General features: G+C 40.7%; 1 protein-coding gene across 1 annotated transcript; it reads left to right on the top strand.

Annotated features, from left to right (window-relative positions):
• The first annotated feature begins 725 nt into the window (after positions 1 to 725).
• Positions 726 to 13,153, top strand: znf598 (zinc finger protein 598). Its single transcript, XM_044100778.1, has 12 exons — positions 726 to 1,311; positions 2,560 to 2,672; positions 3,973 to 4,102; positions 4,262 to 4,473; positions 4,561 to 4,778; positions 4,855 to 4,948; positions 6,847 to 7,094; positions 7,188 to 7,263; positions 7,352 to 8,211; positions 10,253 to 10,409; positions 10,744 to 10,891; positions 11,765 to 13,153. Exons 1-12 carry the CDS (start codon positions 1,138 to 1,140, stop codon positions 12,125 to 12,127), a joined length of 2,793 nt encoding a protein of 930 aa, XP_043956713.1. The 5' UTR covers positions 726 to 1,137; the 3' UTR covers positions 12,128 to 13,153.
• Positions 13,154 to 15,016: the final 1,863 nt, after the last annotated feature.

Genomic DNA, 15,016 nt, shown 5'->3' with positions numbered 1-15,016 from the left:
TATGCTCATTCAATTTTTCCCTCAGCATTAATAACACGAGGACCTGCTTTAGGTAATTGGTTTTCAGTCTTATTGACTTTTCATTGTCAAATTGATAATGTAGAAATAAAGATCAGAGACAGTGAAATATAAGGCATTTCCATTGGTGATCCTACAGTAAAAGCAACTGGTTCAAATCAGATTTTAAGGCTGATTGTTTATGTGGTATATAAATTTGTTCAGCAGCTCTCATTAAGCCTCAACGTTGATGCCGACTTCGTAATATTTTTTCTTTTTTATAAAGTAGAAAAATGAAAGAATTTTTTAAAAGAAACTTTAGAAATTAGACTGCTTCACACTCACTGGCCTTTGGAAACCTTAGAAGCAATTAATATCTTTAGACAATAGATAATATATTTCACTCAATGTAAACAGCAGTTATTGAAAATGAACCAAAGATTTTTTTTCTGCCACCTGGTGGACTGATAACAGATTTGATCATTTTCATCAATAATCATAAAGAAACATACTGTGGCGCTTCTTTTTCATACCTTTGGTTTATATGTCGTAATATAAATATATATGTAGTGCATCTTGTAAACATGGAGTCTTCTTGGTCTTGGACATGTCTCGTGGAATCACAGAGTTTGAAGAATAACACAAAACAGTTATTTTTTAAATTATTCTGTGTTTAGAAATATCAGTCTCAGCAGCGTAGAAGAAAATTGCCAAACGTTAACTGTTTAAAATAGTGTGCTTTAAGGGTTCGACAAAATTAGAAAGGTACTATATTAGTTAAGTTCCTATTTAGCTTCAGATTATTGTTGTTCCAGTAGTCTCGCAGAGTCCGAACGTTTTCCAGAACACTCACTGAGGCGTGTGAAAGGTTTTTACGGAAGCCCAACCGTGCCGGTGAACGCCACAGCACAACACGTGGATCAGCCATGACAGCATGTGCAGATCCCACATCTGAAAAAGTCGTAACTAACGTGCTGTGGTCCTGATCTTGGCCCATCCATATACTATATAGCTCCGTGGCACTTCAACCGTTACGTGACGCTATAACCGGCAGTACTTCACACTTTCATCGTTACGTAAGCACTTCACTGCCGAGACGCTCCCAAACAGTTCTAAGCTTTAGCTCCTTTTTTCATCAACATGAACTCAACAACCGTAAAAGAGTCTGAGAAGACATGCGTCTTGTGCTGCCAGGATATCGACATCTTCGCTTTGGGTAAATGCGATCACCCGGTGTGCTACCGCTGCTCCACCAAGATGAGGGTACTCTGCGACCAGAAGTACTGCGCCGTTTGCCGCGAGGAGCTTGACAAGGTGCGGATTAATCTACTACTCTGTCCCGGGGCTGGAGCTAGCTAGGCCTCAACGTCATTTTAGCCTCCCTAAGTATTAAAAGCTGCTTCCGTGTAAAAGTATCTTAAGTGAATTTACAGTAGGTATAACTGTGACAGGAAATTATATAGTGCAGCTTTATTGTGCTTAAATTACGTTTTGTTGCCGTCACTCGCCGAGTAAAGCAGGTAATGCTAACATCAGCACAGCAGTATGTGTCCTTTTATCAAGTTAGGTACTATTACGTAACAAATTGTCTTCAGTGGTTATCAATGAATGAAGACATGCTAAAAATTGTATCTAATATTGGTAGCAATGTCTTAATTTAGCGTCACATCTCTAATATTGTAATTGACTTGCTAACTGCCAATGCCCGGCTAATAAACATTTACATTTTGGACAAATGAAAGGGAAACGTGAGAGATTTCAACACATAGTGATGTTAGGTTCAAACTGTAGCTTTATTCTTAAATACACAGAGATGCTTTAAATGGACAATATCTGTAGATAGGAGGGTTCAGGGCATCTTAACTTTCTTTTTAGGTGACTGGGGACCCAAAAAAGTAGAAAAACAATAATCAACTCAAAACCATTTAAAAAGCTAAACAGCAGTTTACACATCAAATAAATCACTAAACAATATAAAGACATTTAATCTTCTCAAATTGTGAAATTAAGTAATATGTATTTCATGATTTGTGACTTGATTTAACTTAAAAAATTTAAAGTATAATCAAGTATGTCCTTTATTACAAGGTTGGACTACAAACTCTGCGTTGTATTCCTTCACGGTTCCTAGGAAATATAGATAACCAAGACAGAACATCCACGTACTGGAAAATCTTTAAAAGTTGAGTCTGGAAATGTATGAAACCTGATTTAGGATTTCTGGATTTAGTCAGGATATAGAGATAATCATTAGAGCTGAAATTTTGTAAAAGGAAATTAACTCATCGCTGTCTCCAAACTCTCTCTGTGTGAGTTAACCTGATAGCTTCTCTGTTACCAAAACGTTAGTGTGTTTTGAAAAATTGTAAATTTAAAAATTCAAATGTCATGGCTGCAGTTCACTTAAGAACATATAAAATCAATTATCTTCCATATTGGTAGCATCATGAACATTAAGTTTTTAGTTAAAAGTTTAAACAGCTTTTTTCTTTTTTTTAAAAAAAAGTAAAATGTTACTTTCTGGCTGTCATTAGTTTATCATTTCCTGTCATTTTCTTCCAGGTGGTGTTTGTTAAAAAGCTGAAGACCTTTCAGTCTCTGCCTTATCAGCAGTTTCCCTTTGAGAAGAGATACGACATATATTTCATTGACGAAATGACCCACTCTCAGTACAGGTATGGAAAGACTCTGCTCTTGCTGTTTTTAATGCCTTGGGTTATTATAATGTTTTAAAACATAAGATGCTAGGGCTTTGCATGCCTAATTAGTAACTAAGATATTGAAAAAGTAGCTGTAACTGGGATAATTGAATGGGGGTTGGGCAGCTTCACTGATGTTTTAGTTTCTCCCACAGAAGAAAATGTGTCTTTTGTAGTAGTATCTGGAAAGCTAGCACATCTGTATACATGCTAAACAGACAAACTATTAAACATTTCTTACTTTATTAAGCTTCTTTTTTTTTTCTTTTAAAAGTTGTTGGTTGTTGACTCAGAAAATGCAGCAGAAAATCTCTGTTTTCTAAAGTGTCCATGCTAGAATCAGCTGTGTTCGGCAGGTTTGTGCACACAAACTAGAACTTTGACTTTTGGTTTTGCTTTCACTGGAAATATTTAAATTATAGGCAAATGAAAATCAAAGATCGGTCCTTCTTAACTCATGCAATGCTTCTGCTGGTTATGTTTATACGCAGATCAGTTTGCTGAATGTCGAGGCTTGGATTAGTATGTGTAGCATGAAATATTTCATAACCTTAGCATTTAGTTTTGAATGTCAATATTTTAAGACTAGTGTTTCAGATGCTCTCTGTTAAGCACTTCCTTCTAAGTCAAGGGCTTTTTCTTTCTACAGTCAGGTCACATGACACACGAAGCTGCATCAACAGTTTCTGTTTCACTGTAAATGTAACTGGAAGAGGTTGAGTCATTGGATCAACTAAATAACAAGCATGGCCTATTGCACAGTTTTGCAGACCAGGCACACAAATATATGTGCAAAATGCGGCTGTTGGTCTAACTGGAGCTGCAGCTGAAATAGTAACAGACTATAGACTGATTGAATAAACTAAACTATGGCTAAAAATTGCAAACAAAACTTTTTAAAACAGTTTATGAATTGAAACAGTTTTTTCACAGCTCTTATTGGAACACTATAAGGTGCCATCTGTTTGAAATACCTTATTTCCAGAGGGACTAAAAGCTTGATGCAATTAAGAAGCTGCTTTATGTCCCATGCATTCTAGTAAGTGACTGTAATATTGCAGCTGGTGACTCTGTGGTCACAAGGTGGCGATGAGTTTGGCAAGCTGTGGATTCAGAGGCTACAGAATGACAAAGACAACACAGATTTTTTTTAAATTATTATTAATTGCTACAGAAACTGTACTTTACTAAAATAATTTGTTTTTAGGGCTCAGAGTAGTTTTATTTTTAGTTAGCTTTTTCTTGATGTTTTTTTTTTGTTGTTGTTTGTAATCAGGCGTCTGTTGCTGTCGGAGTGTGTCCGATGTCCAGAGCCTAAAGTTTTCTCCAGGTTTGAGGAGCTGGAGCAGCACATGAGGAAGCAGCATGAGCTTTTCTGTTGCAAGCTCTGCTCAAAACATCTCAAGGTACATGTGCTCCTCCCTGATCCAGAGAAATTCAGTATTTCTGTTGTAAAATCAGACCAGTGACTGTAGTAGACCTTTGTTGTTGGTTGTGAAAGGTTTATCCAGAGATCAAATATATTTAAATGTTAACTGTGTTCTGAAAACCTGCCACCTCTCCAGATCTTCTCTTATGAGCGGAAGTGGTATAACCGTAAGGAACTGGCGCGGCACAGAGCGCACGGCGATCCGGACGACACGAGTCACCGAGGACACCCGCTCTGCAAGTTCTGCGACGAGCGTTACCTCGACAACGACGAGCTGCTCAAGCACCTGCGCAGGGACCACTACTTCTGCCATTTCTGCGACGCAGACGGCTCACAGGAATACTACAGGTGTTCGCAGAAGAAGAAAATCCACCCGTGACGCGTGTTTTTTATTGCGTTCCTACTTGAGTTTCTTACTGACCCGTCTGTCCTCAGTGATTACCGGTATCTAAGCGAGCACTTCAGAGAGAGCCACTATCTGTGCGAGGAAGGACGCTGCGCCACGGAGCAGTTCACGCACGCGTTCCGCTCCGAGATCGACTACAAGGCCCACAAGGCTGCGGTGCACAGCAAGAACCGAGCAGAGGCCCGGCAGAACCGCCACATCGACCTGCAGTTCAACTACGCTCCGAGGCAGCAGAGGAGGAACGACGGTAGGTCGATGTGGTCTTGTCGAGCTAAAAAGACGTTCCTGCGGCGGTGAGCTTGAACAGTTGTGTGCTTCTTTAGGCATGGTTGGAGGCGAGGACTATGAGGAAACGCGACATAATCGAGGAGGACGGGGAAGACTGCAGATGGGCCAGAAGAGCTGGAGGTACTCCCGGTGAGTTTGCATTATCGGCGCTGGGATCCATTGAAAGTTCCCTTGAACTTCAGCAAATTTCAACCCCAAACTTGGATCAGACTTGTGCTGCGTCTTACAAGCATTTCATATGATGTACCAACACAAATCAGTGTGTAATGGGAGTAAAGCAGTACTGCAACTCTCTTTTGATTCAAGGTAGCTTTCCTCTCCGGTTGGTTCAAAATGCTGCTGCATGATGACACATACCACCAGCTTTAGCATCTCTTTACTGGCTTCCTATTAAGTTTCAAATGTTTTTTTTCTTTCTTTTTTAAAATCTCTTAATAATCTCCCCCCTTATTTGTCTGAGCTTTGTCCACTTTACATACTATTGATTGGTCTTATATCAGATGAAAAGATTCTTTTTCTTTTAAAAACCATTTTTGCTCCATTGGCTTTTAGCCGATGTGAGTTATTATATGTGCCTTAATCCGTACTTATGCTTAATTTTTATTTAAATTTTTCATTCAGTTGAGTCTAGGGATGAAAAAAAAATTATAAGAGTAAAATTAGTTCTAATCTATAAACTAATAAGGTCCACTTATAGAACTTAGTGTTGTAGTTTGGCCGCCATCCAGAAGAGGGCGCCGCTGGTCATCCTGAAGCCGAGCCGGCTCTAGGATGTTGAAACAAATATGGCGGCCGGTGTTCTGTCAGATAGCCATACATTGTCAGATCGTCATACGCGTATGACAAACTGATGGCTATATCTGTCAGATCAGCATATGTTTGCATACGTTTCAGCATACGTTGTCAGATAGTCATACGCTTAGCTCAGACATGTATACGTTGTCATTACCATATGATTTTATTTAATCAGCAACATAGAATCATGACGTAGATAAGGATTTTTTTCAAAAGTGAAACACTGGTTTTGCCCCAGTTTCAGTGTTGGTAAAATTATGCGTTTCATACACGACATGCTATCCAAGTTAGCAGACATGTTATCCAACCCAAAAATATTAAGGAAGTGGGGGACGTGAATTTAAACAGGGCGTGTTTTAGGACGTGTTTTGTAGTTTACTGGGGCTGCAGCAGCATTAAATTTAATTTATTTAGTTACTTTTTATTGTGTCTCTTCTCGCGTATGACAAGCTGACGACTCCTCTCAATATGGCGGACCTCCTGCAGAATGCGCATGCGTGCGCATGCGCTCTTACCATATGTATGCTATTCTGACATGTATGGCTATCTGACAGAACACCGGCCATTCCAAACCGGGAAAGAGAAACGGTCCAGAGTCCGACATGAGATGCAAAATGCACTTTATGCGGTTCTGTTTTGAAATATTAACACTCGACAAACTCCTTTAGTTTCACCTTAGTAACTGTTGATTCTGAGGGCTGTCGTGAGTTAATGCACTTCATTTTGCCAAGTCTTAATATTCCTTCAAAAGCAACCACAGACAGTACTTCCGTATGAATACCTCTCTGTTAATGGGGAATTAAGTGTTTCAAATATTTTATCTTCATCATTTGGTTTTCTATTTGGCAACCTAAGAGATTCATGTTTTGTTGTATTTTAGAATTATGTATAAGTTTGTTCATTTGAGAACCACAATTTATTCAGTCAGTATTTAGTACAGCACACGCAAATAATGTTCAAATTGAATGTGTTTTATTTAATTCAGCATATTATAAAAAATGTATCCCTTTTTCTCATGTTATGATAATACGGTCGACCCTCTTTTTCTTAGCAACTCAGGTTTTAAAGAATAAAGCATCTTATGAATTAATCTTTAGTGGATGGATGAGTCAGTCAACTTTAATTTATTAATTGATAATTTGTATCCCTAGTTGACGCTGCACTCAGCCTATCCTGTCTTGACATTTCATCTCCAAGGCTCCATTTCTAAGCTGTTCGTTTTATCTGTGTAGGGAAAGAGAAGAAGAGGACAGGCAGGTCGAAGCAGCTTTAAGAGCATCAATGGCGATGCAGAGGCAGACGGAGCGGGCTGCCATGCTAAGACAAACGGAGCGACCGGTGACACAAAGGCAAACAGATCGGCCTGCGATGCAAGAGAGGAACACTTCAAAACACTGTAGAGACGAGAGGATAGAGAGAATAGAGCCTGAAGAGCCCAGACACCTGACTGGACTGATCAAACCAAGCAACAAGCCTCCAGGTAGAAAAATAAAATCACAGTGACTTTATCTTCTTCAGATTACCAACTTTGTCTTCAATGTTGTTGTTTTTTTTGTTGTTGTTTTTTTAACAGTAAAAACAATGAAGAGCTCTAATCCAGGAGATGAAGACGACTTCCCCGCTTTAGGCGCCTCCGCTGTAGCACCACTGTAATTCTCAGCTCACTAAATGTACTCATCATCTCATGACAGTCATTTGTTGTGCTGAATTGTCTCCCTTGTGTTCTCGTCCCTCCAGCACGAAGCAGGGTCCGGCAGCACCTTCTGCTGCGGCGCTGAAGGAAGAGGAGTTCCCGAGTCTTTCCAGCGCTGCGGTTTCCTCGCCGATGACTCCTGCTTATTCTGGACAGCCGAAAAATAATTCTTCCTTCCAGGAGGAGGACTTCCCCGCTCTGGTGCCCAAAGTTCGTCTTCTCAAACCCGCAGCAAGCGCCAACTCGGCCTGGTCCAACAGCACCCCTGTGGCCAAACCCAACCCTCAACTTCCTCCTTCCTCCAGGGCTCCGCCTCCTCTCCCAGCCGCTCCCTCCGGGCCTCAGCTCCTCTCTTCTTTAAACTCGTCATCCTCCCGCAAGAAGAAGAAAGTCGGGGACAAAGAAAAGGCGACGCCTCCCTCTCTGTCTGACGACGACGACGGCGGAGGAATGACGCAGCAGGAGTTCCGCTCGGTGCCCACCATGCTGGATATCTCCTCCCTCCTCACCGTCAAAGGAGTCAACAGCAAGCCCTCCGTCACCCCATCCTCTGCAAATCCGCCCCCTAACACGGACCTCCCCTCCTCCAAAGCCGGCAAGAAGAAAAAGCAGAAAAACTCGGCCGCCTCCTCCGCGTCGGCGCCCGCCGTTTCGGGCACAACGGCGCCGGTGAACACGATCTCCGTTGAAACGGCTGCGCAGAAGGAAAACGTCCCTGAGAAAACTTGGAGCAAATCGCTGTCCACCCCCGTCACGGCAACCAGCGTGTCGGCCAGCAGTACCACTGACACGACATCGGCTGTTTGTAGAGAATCTCCGAGGGCAACGACGCCGCCTGTTGTGGTTCCGGCGCCGGAGCCAGAGGAGGAATTCCCTGCTCTCATGACCAAGAAACCCCCTCCAGGTGAAACTTAGTAGCCTAGTTAAAGTCTTCTGTCTGCAAAATAATCAACTATAAACTTCAATTCATGTTATCTGGATTTTAATTGTGTTTTATTTTAATTTATCCATTGGTTTCACAAAAAGTGAGATTTAGAATCTGAATTACTGATGGCAGTAACATACAAACCTAAACAACTGTACAGTTTCTAAACATTAAAAAGTCACTAATAACAGAAAAGGCAACCAAAATGAGTCCAACGTTGATGCAACTCAAAAGAAGCAGTTAAAGAATGTTTGAGTAATTGGAGTATTTAAAAACTGGTTTTATTCGTCCACTGAGTCAAAGTATAAAGAGTGAATTCCATCAGTTCCTGAAAATGTAGCGTTTTATGTTCAGCCTTGTTGTTTATGTTCAATAGTGACTCCTTCACCAGTATGACAAAAGATTTCTTTGACAGGCTCAGAGTTTTATTACACGACATAAAGCAGCTTCATAAATCAAGGTTAGGTTGTTCAACAATTTAAGGTGTGAGGATCTGAAAATGTAAATGGTTCAGGAAAAGTCGTAACAAGACATGGCCGTCCATCTTAAATGACTGGTTGGCAAATGAGAGCTTTAATCAAAGAAGCAAAACTGAGAGCATTGTTAAAATTGGTGACGTTCCAAATGCCGTGTGCAGCAGAAAACTCACCCGTATTGAGAAACACGGTCGTAGCAGCATCATGCTGTGGGGATGGTTTCCTTGAGAACAGGAAGATGGATGCGGCTATATGGAGGGCAAAGAACTTTAAAAAACAGTTTTTTGGGGGGGGGTTTTCTCTTATGCTTCACAAATATCTTCAACTTTGGTGTACCAGAGCAAATCCCACCAAAATACAATAAGGTTTGTGGCTGCCATGTGACAAAATGTGAAACATTGGATAGAGTTTTAATGGATTTGCGAGGAATAAACAAAAATCAGTCTATACCGCTGTAATGGTTTCTCTGACCAGATTTTTTTGATGCATTCAAGTACATCTTATCTACTGGGATGTCTTGATATCAACTTATCGTCAAAGTGATGTTAAACCTTTATTTTATTCTCAGATGTGTGCACAGTGTTCTTAAAGAACAAAATCCAAAACGACAATAGTAGTAGGTGTGTTTTCATTACAAACATGGCACCCTATAATCCTGCCAGTTCCTGTCATCTTTTCCACCACCAGTAGCATCCGATTGTTGATCACATTACTCTCGGGATGCGAAAAGTGTATCCATTGTAGTTTTGCAAAACGCACTAGTTTTGATACAGCCAAACAAACATGTCACCCAACTGCAAAAAGTTTTAATCCAAAACGTTTTCTTTTTAAAATAATTGCCTTGTTTGATTTATTTTTGCAATTCCAATTTGCTCAGTTGACAATGCAGCAATTTGCCATTTTCAACTTGATTATTGTTCTATCATCCACCCATCCAGTTAGTGGCAATACCTGTTCAACCTTGTTATATATATTTGTGTCATTTTGTCTTGAATCATAATTTTTGTGTACCGAAAGATTTTACAAGGGGTACCTAAAGGGATTTTTTTTTTTTAAATCAAGGTTTGTATCAAAGTGATACAGCTGCAAGTCCAGAGGGTGAAACCTCTGTGCTCTTCATAACCTTTTTCATTCATAAGTCTAGCCTCATAAAACAGGCGGCTCTGAAGCAAGTTGTTCACAAGTTGTCACATGGAGGGTTTATCAGTCTAAACAGCTGGAAGCGTCATACAAATGTATAAAACCAAAGGAAGGCTTGTTCTGCTCCGATGAGTAACATTTGGAGCCTGTTGTGGAACGCAGCTGTAACCACACGGTTGGTCCTGGTTAACCATCAAATGTGAATAAATCTGAGTACTTGGTGTCAACGCAGAATAGGTAAGCACGTCTCTGTTTTGATGACGGATATCAACAGATGTGATCGAAAAAAACCCCACAAAACATCGGCAGGCTGCTTAACTTAAACTACCTGGACGCTTCAGATCTGACACCATCTCCTCAGGTGGTCCGAAGAGCTGCGACTGTAATCTGTGTTTATCTGACAGGGTTCAAGAGCTCCTTCCCGATGAAAACCACAGCACCGAGCCCAGCCCCTGCGATGCCCCCACCTCCGCCGGGACTGGGAAGCTCAGCCCCGAAGCCGCCGCCGGGCTTCACAGGAATCCCCCTCAACAGCAACGTGGTGGAGCCCACGGTCAGCCTGTGAGTAGTTGACTCTGATTACCGTAATATCTGGACAATCGAGTGCACCTGAATATACGCTGCACCCTCTTAACTGTAAAAAAAAAAGAATAAAAAACTTGTACATATTTTGGCTGCACTTGTATACAAGTTGCAGCTGTCCAATGCTGACAAAAGATATTCATGCAAAAATATTTTTTTTTTTTTTTAGCCTACTAGAAAGTCAGTGACTGCTGTCTTAATCTTTCTCCTGCTCAACAAAAACCATTAAACTCGTCTTCTTCAGTGTCATAGTTGAAAATCCTCAGAATTGCTTTCTGTTTTATCGTCTCATGTTTTGTCCTCCTTCTTTCAGACCCCCCAAAATGCCGACTAATGGCTATTTGGTGCCGGACGACTTCCAGCAGAGAAACCTGGAGCTCATCAAGTCTATTAAAAAGTATCTCCACCATGACGAGTCCAGTTTCAATCAGTTCAAAAATTATTCGGCTCAGTTTAGACAGGTAACTTCAGCATCTTCCCCATTTTGTAATCAATAGATTATATAAGTGAACTGACTTGAGAAGTATTCACATCCTTTAAATTTTCCACCTTTTTCTCAGGAGACAGTAATTTTAATTGGTCTTATTGGGTTTTTGTGCAAATATTCTTTGAGGAGTAACTAGTTACATTTGCTCAGTTACATTTACTTGAATTTAACTGAGTAATACATTCAAATACCCCTAAATACCAATTTAGGGGTACTGGAGTTAAGAGGGATGAAATATAGAGGCACGCCGCACTTTTTAGATTGTTACTTGACAAAAAAAGAAAGAGAATAATCAAACCTCACAACTATACCCTGATCATATTGATCTGTCTCATAAAATCCAAATAAAAACATGACGTTTGTGTTTTCAGTGTCGTAAAAACAACACAGTAAATGGTACGGTTCACTGCAAAAACACAAAATCTTGGCAAGTATTTTTGGTCTAATGTCTAGTGCAAATACCTCAGTGCTTCTGAAATGAGATAAAACTAACTTTTCAGCAAGACATAAGGGAGCATGTTCTAGATTTTAAAAAAGTACTAGTTCCACTGGCAGATTATTTCACTTATAACATGGGAAAATGTCTTGGAAAAAGAGATAATCTACCAGTGGAACTTGAAGTTTTTCATCAATATTAAGGAATTATTTACCTTAAACAATTTCCTGTATCTTGCTGCGGAGTTCCTTGTAAGTTAGTTTTTTTTTTATTATTATTATTATTATTTTAAGTGTACTAAGAAACTAGAAACTAAAGGAAAAATACTTGTCAATATTTTGTGTTTTTGCGGTGTCATAGGTTAGAAAACCCTCACCTGACTGCTTTCCTGTTTCCTTTAACCGTTTCCAGAGCGTGATCTCAGCGGCCCAGTACCACCGCAGCTGCAAGGACCTGCTGGGCGACAACTTCAACAGCATCTTCAACGAGCTGCTGGTCCTGCTGCCGGACACCGGGAAGCAGCAGGAGCTGCTGACCGCCCACGCTGACTGCAAGGCGCTGGAGAAGCAATCCGGCGCCAGCGGGGGAAAGAAGAACAAGAACAAGAAGAACGCCTGGCAGACACCCGCCACGGCGGCCGAGCTGGACTGCCAGGTGTGCCCCACCTGCCGACAGGTTCTGGCCCCAAAAGACTTCAACTCCCACAAGACCCTGCACATCACCGAAAGCGAGGAGTTCCCCTCCTTGCAGTCCATCAGCCGCATCATCAGCTAGCCCCTCGTCCCCCGTCAGTTTACGTCTGTTTGCCGTTGCCGGGCGACATTTCAGCTGCGGCTCTGTGAAGGCGTTGCAGATGCCAGCGTGCGACAGCAGCAGCCCGTTTGCCGTTTACGCAAACAGAGGGAGCCTCGGGCCTTCCTGTGATGCAGATTATATTGATGGGTTGGTCCAAATGGTTTTCCACTTGGACCCGCTTCCTTCGAGGATGTCTCCAGCTGGCACTCACTGAGAGCGTCTGTAATCAGAACTGTGACTATTCTAATAATAATAATAATAATTAAAAAAATAATGGAGGAAGTGGGTTGCGTAAGAGAAAAATTCAAATGATTGACTTTTTTTTTTTTTCTTTTTTTTTTTTTTTTACGTTGCTTTTTGCTTTCACTTAAACAGAGAACTGCACTTTGTCTTGGTAACATGAGTCAATATGAGCATGGCAGCGGTGCTGCTTGGTTAAACCACTAAGCAATTCAGTTCCAGTAATTAGCATATTTATTTAAATATAACAGATTAATTGCTTAGTTTTTGCTGCTTAATTCAGAAGGTGGTCAGCCAGCTCATGATGCAAGGATTTTCTTTTTGTCATGACGTAACAGAAAACAAGCTGCTTCTGATATTGGAACAAATTTCTGTTCATATTTAAAGTGTTATGAATTTTTTATTATTTTTTTTAACATTCACTCTCATTCCGTTCGTATCCTGATCCGGTAATCTTGGCATGTTCTTCGATCATCACCAGGGCTGTTGTACAAGGTTTCAACGAAACAAACTCATCTTCAGTCCTCTGCTTCTCCTTAAGAATCACTGGGAAATTAGACTGATGCCGTTTTTTTTTAGTCCAAGCTTTAAATTATTGCACGTTTTTCTATACTTTGTCCAACATAACCTCCATCGAAGCACCTTAATGTGTCAACACAAGTGCCAGCGCTTCTCTTTTATGTTTTGAGGTTTCTGGTTCTGCCCAGAAATCGTACATCAGTGCACTGTTTTCCATCTACTTCCAATAAAGCTGATCGCATTGTACGTCTGTCTCATCACTATTTCTAGTTCAGGCTGTCATATTCCAGCTGTATTGGACTGAACCAAAAATACTGATTAATTAGAATATAAAAAAGTTTGTAGGTTTAAATGTGTAATGTTTTCTACTTTTTAAAGGGCCAGTATTATGTTTTCCAGGCACATAGTGCAATTTCAGTTATGAAATGCTGTATTAAGAAGTGTGCCGATCGATCGGCCACCGATTATAATCGACCGATCATTGTCTCTTGCTGCTGATCACCAAAACTGATCACATTTATCTAACCTCTCAGCCTGAGTGTGCAGCTCATCTCCTCTTTCCTTCACACTGCGCAAGCGCGCAGCAACATATCCAGTGTAAGACGCTGGTTCTGCTCTCGCTGTTGGACCGCCGCTACACGCCACTGGTGGTAATATTTCACAGACGGAGCGCCGCTCTACATCCACCTGGCAGTGAACTCACACAGAACTGCCGCATGTAACTAAAAAATAATAAGATTTTAGATGTGTATTAAAATCTGTATTATGTCTAAATTAGGTGAAATTGTTGCCAGATATTTTCTTTCTCATTTTGCCCGATAACATCATTTATACCGAAAGTGAAAAATTAACAGCCAATCCAGGGTGATCGGCAGAGATCGACCTCATGGATGATCGGTATCGGCAGCAGAAAACCTGAGCGGAGCATCACTTTGCTGTTTATATCAAATATGACTTAAAAGAAATTTGACTTTGATATTTAATGCATTGAAATTGGGCTTCTGTCTCTTTAAAAACTCCGGCTCTTTCTGAAGCTCCGCCTTCCGGAAGTCATCGCAACATCGCTCCTCTTTTAACCCTTTAGTAACCATTTTCCGAGCGTTTCACTGAGACGTTGCTCGTATATTAAGCTCAGCAAACGCGTAGTTCCACTTTGCTTTTTGCCACATATACTAGTTTAGCACCATTAAAAAGGCTTTAATATCAGACGAAGATAGCTTGAGGTACATTTTTAGGGGGGAAAAAAGGCATTCCAGGCTAACCTAATTCTGTGTGGTAACAGTAACTGCTGTCGGCTATCAAGCGTTTGCCATCGGATTTGCTTTAGATGATAACTTGGGTACATTAATGTTGCACACTGATGCTAGAGAGGATAATTCATGATTTCATTCAATTTATCAAGTCGTCCAGATCCTGAAGAAGCAAAGCGGCTCCATACCATTGTAGTACCACCACCATGTTTGCCTGCTGGTATATTATTTATCTGCATGCGAAATAATAAACACCTGTCAGTAGTGTGTAAAAGTGGTTTCAAAAGGATTCTGGAAAAACTATGAGTCGTTTTTCCCCACAAAGAGTTATTTTACATACCAAAATCTAGGTTGTATTATTTTTTTATGTTTATTTTCCTTGAACTTGCATCTTTGTGCAGGACAATCTTTAGAGTTCCTTGATATCCTTTATCTAAAATGGTATGTCAGATACATAATTGTGAGCTAGAAGTAAGATATAAAGTGATTATCAAAAGTTACAGTCACAATTTTAGTTGTGATATTCAAAAATCTCGTCTCCTTTTAAATAAATTGCTCTGTCTGCAGACGAATGTGCTCCAGCCAGATTAAACCTGAATTGCATTGCTTCTCCTTAACACAGCATGCTGACGCTCAGACATGGTGGTGGGAGCATCATGCTGTGGCGATGCTTTTATTCAACTGGGATAATGCAGCATTGATAACACAAGCAGCCAAGAGACCCACTGTAACTCTGGAGGTGCTTCAGTTGACACAACTATTGGTTGTGACCCATACTTACTGTGAAACACGATAGTGTTCAGAATCATGGTGTGGAGACACTCACACCACATTTTTCAGAATTGTATTCTCAATAAAT

Source organism: Gambusia affinis, linkage group LG19 (assembly GCF_019740435.1).
Source record: "Gambusia affinis linkage group LG19, SWU_Gaff_1.0, whole genome shotgun sequence".
NCBI classification, from domain to species: Eukaryota; Metazoa; Chordata; class Actinopteri; order Cyprinodontiformes; family Poeciliidae; genus Gambusia; species Gambusia affinis.
This window is presented reverse-complemented; position numbering and strand designations above follow the sequence as displayed.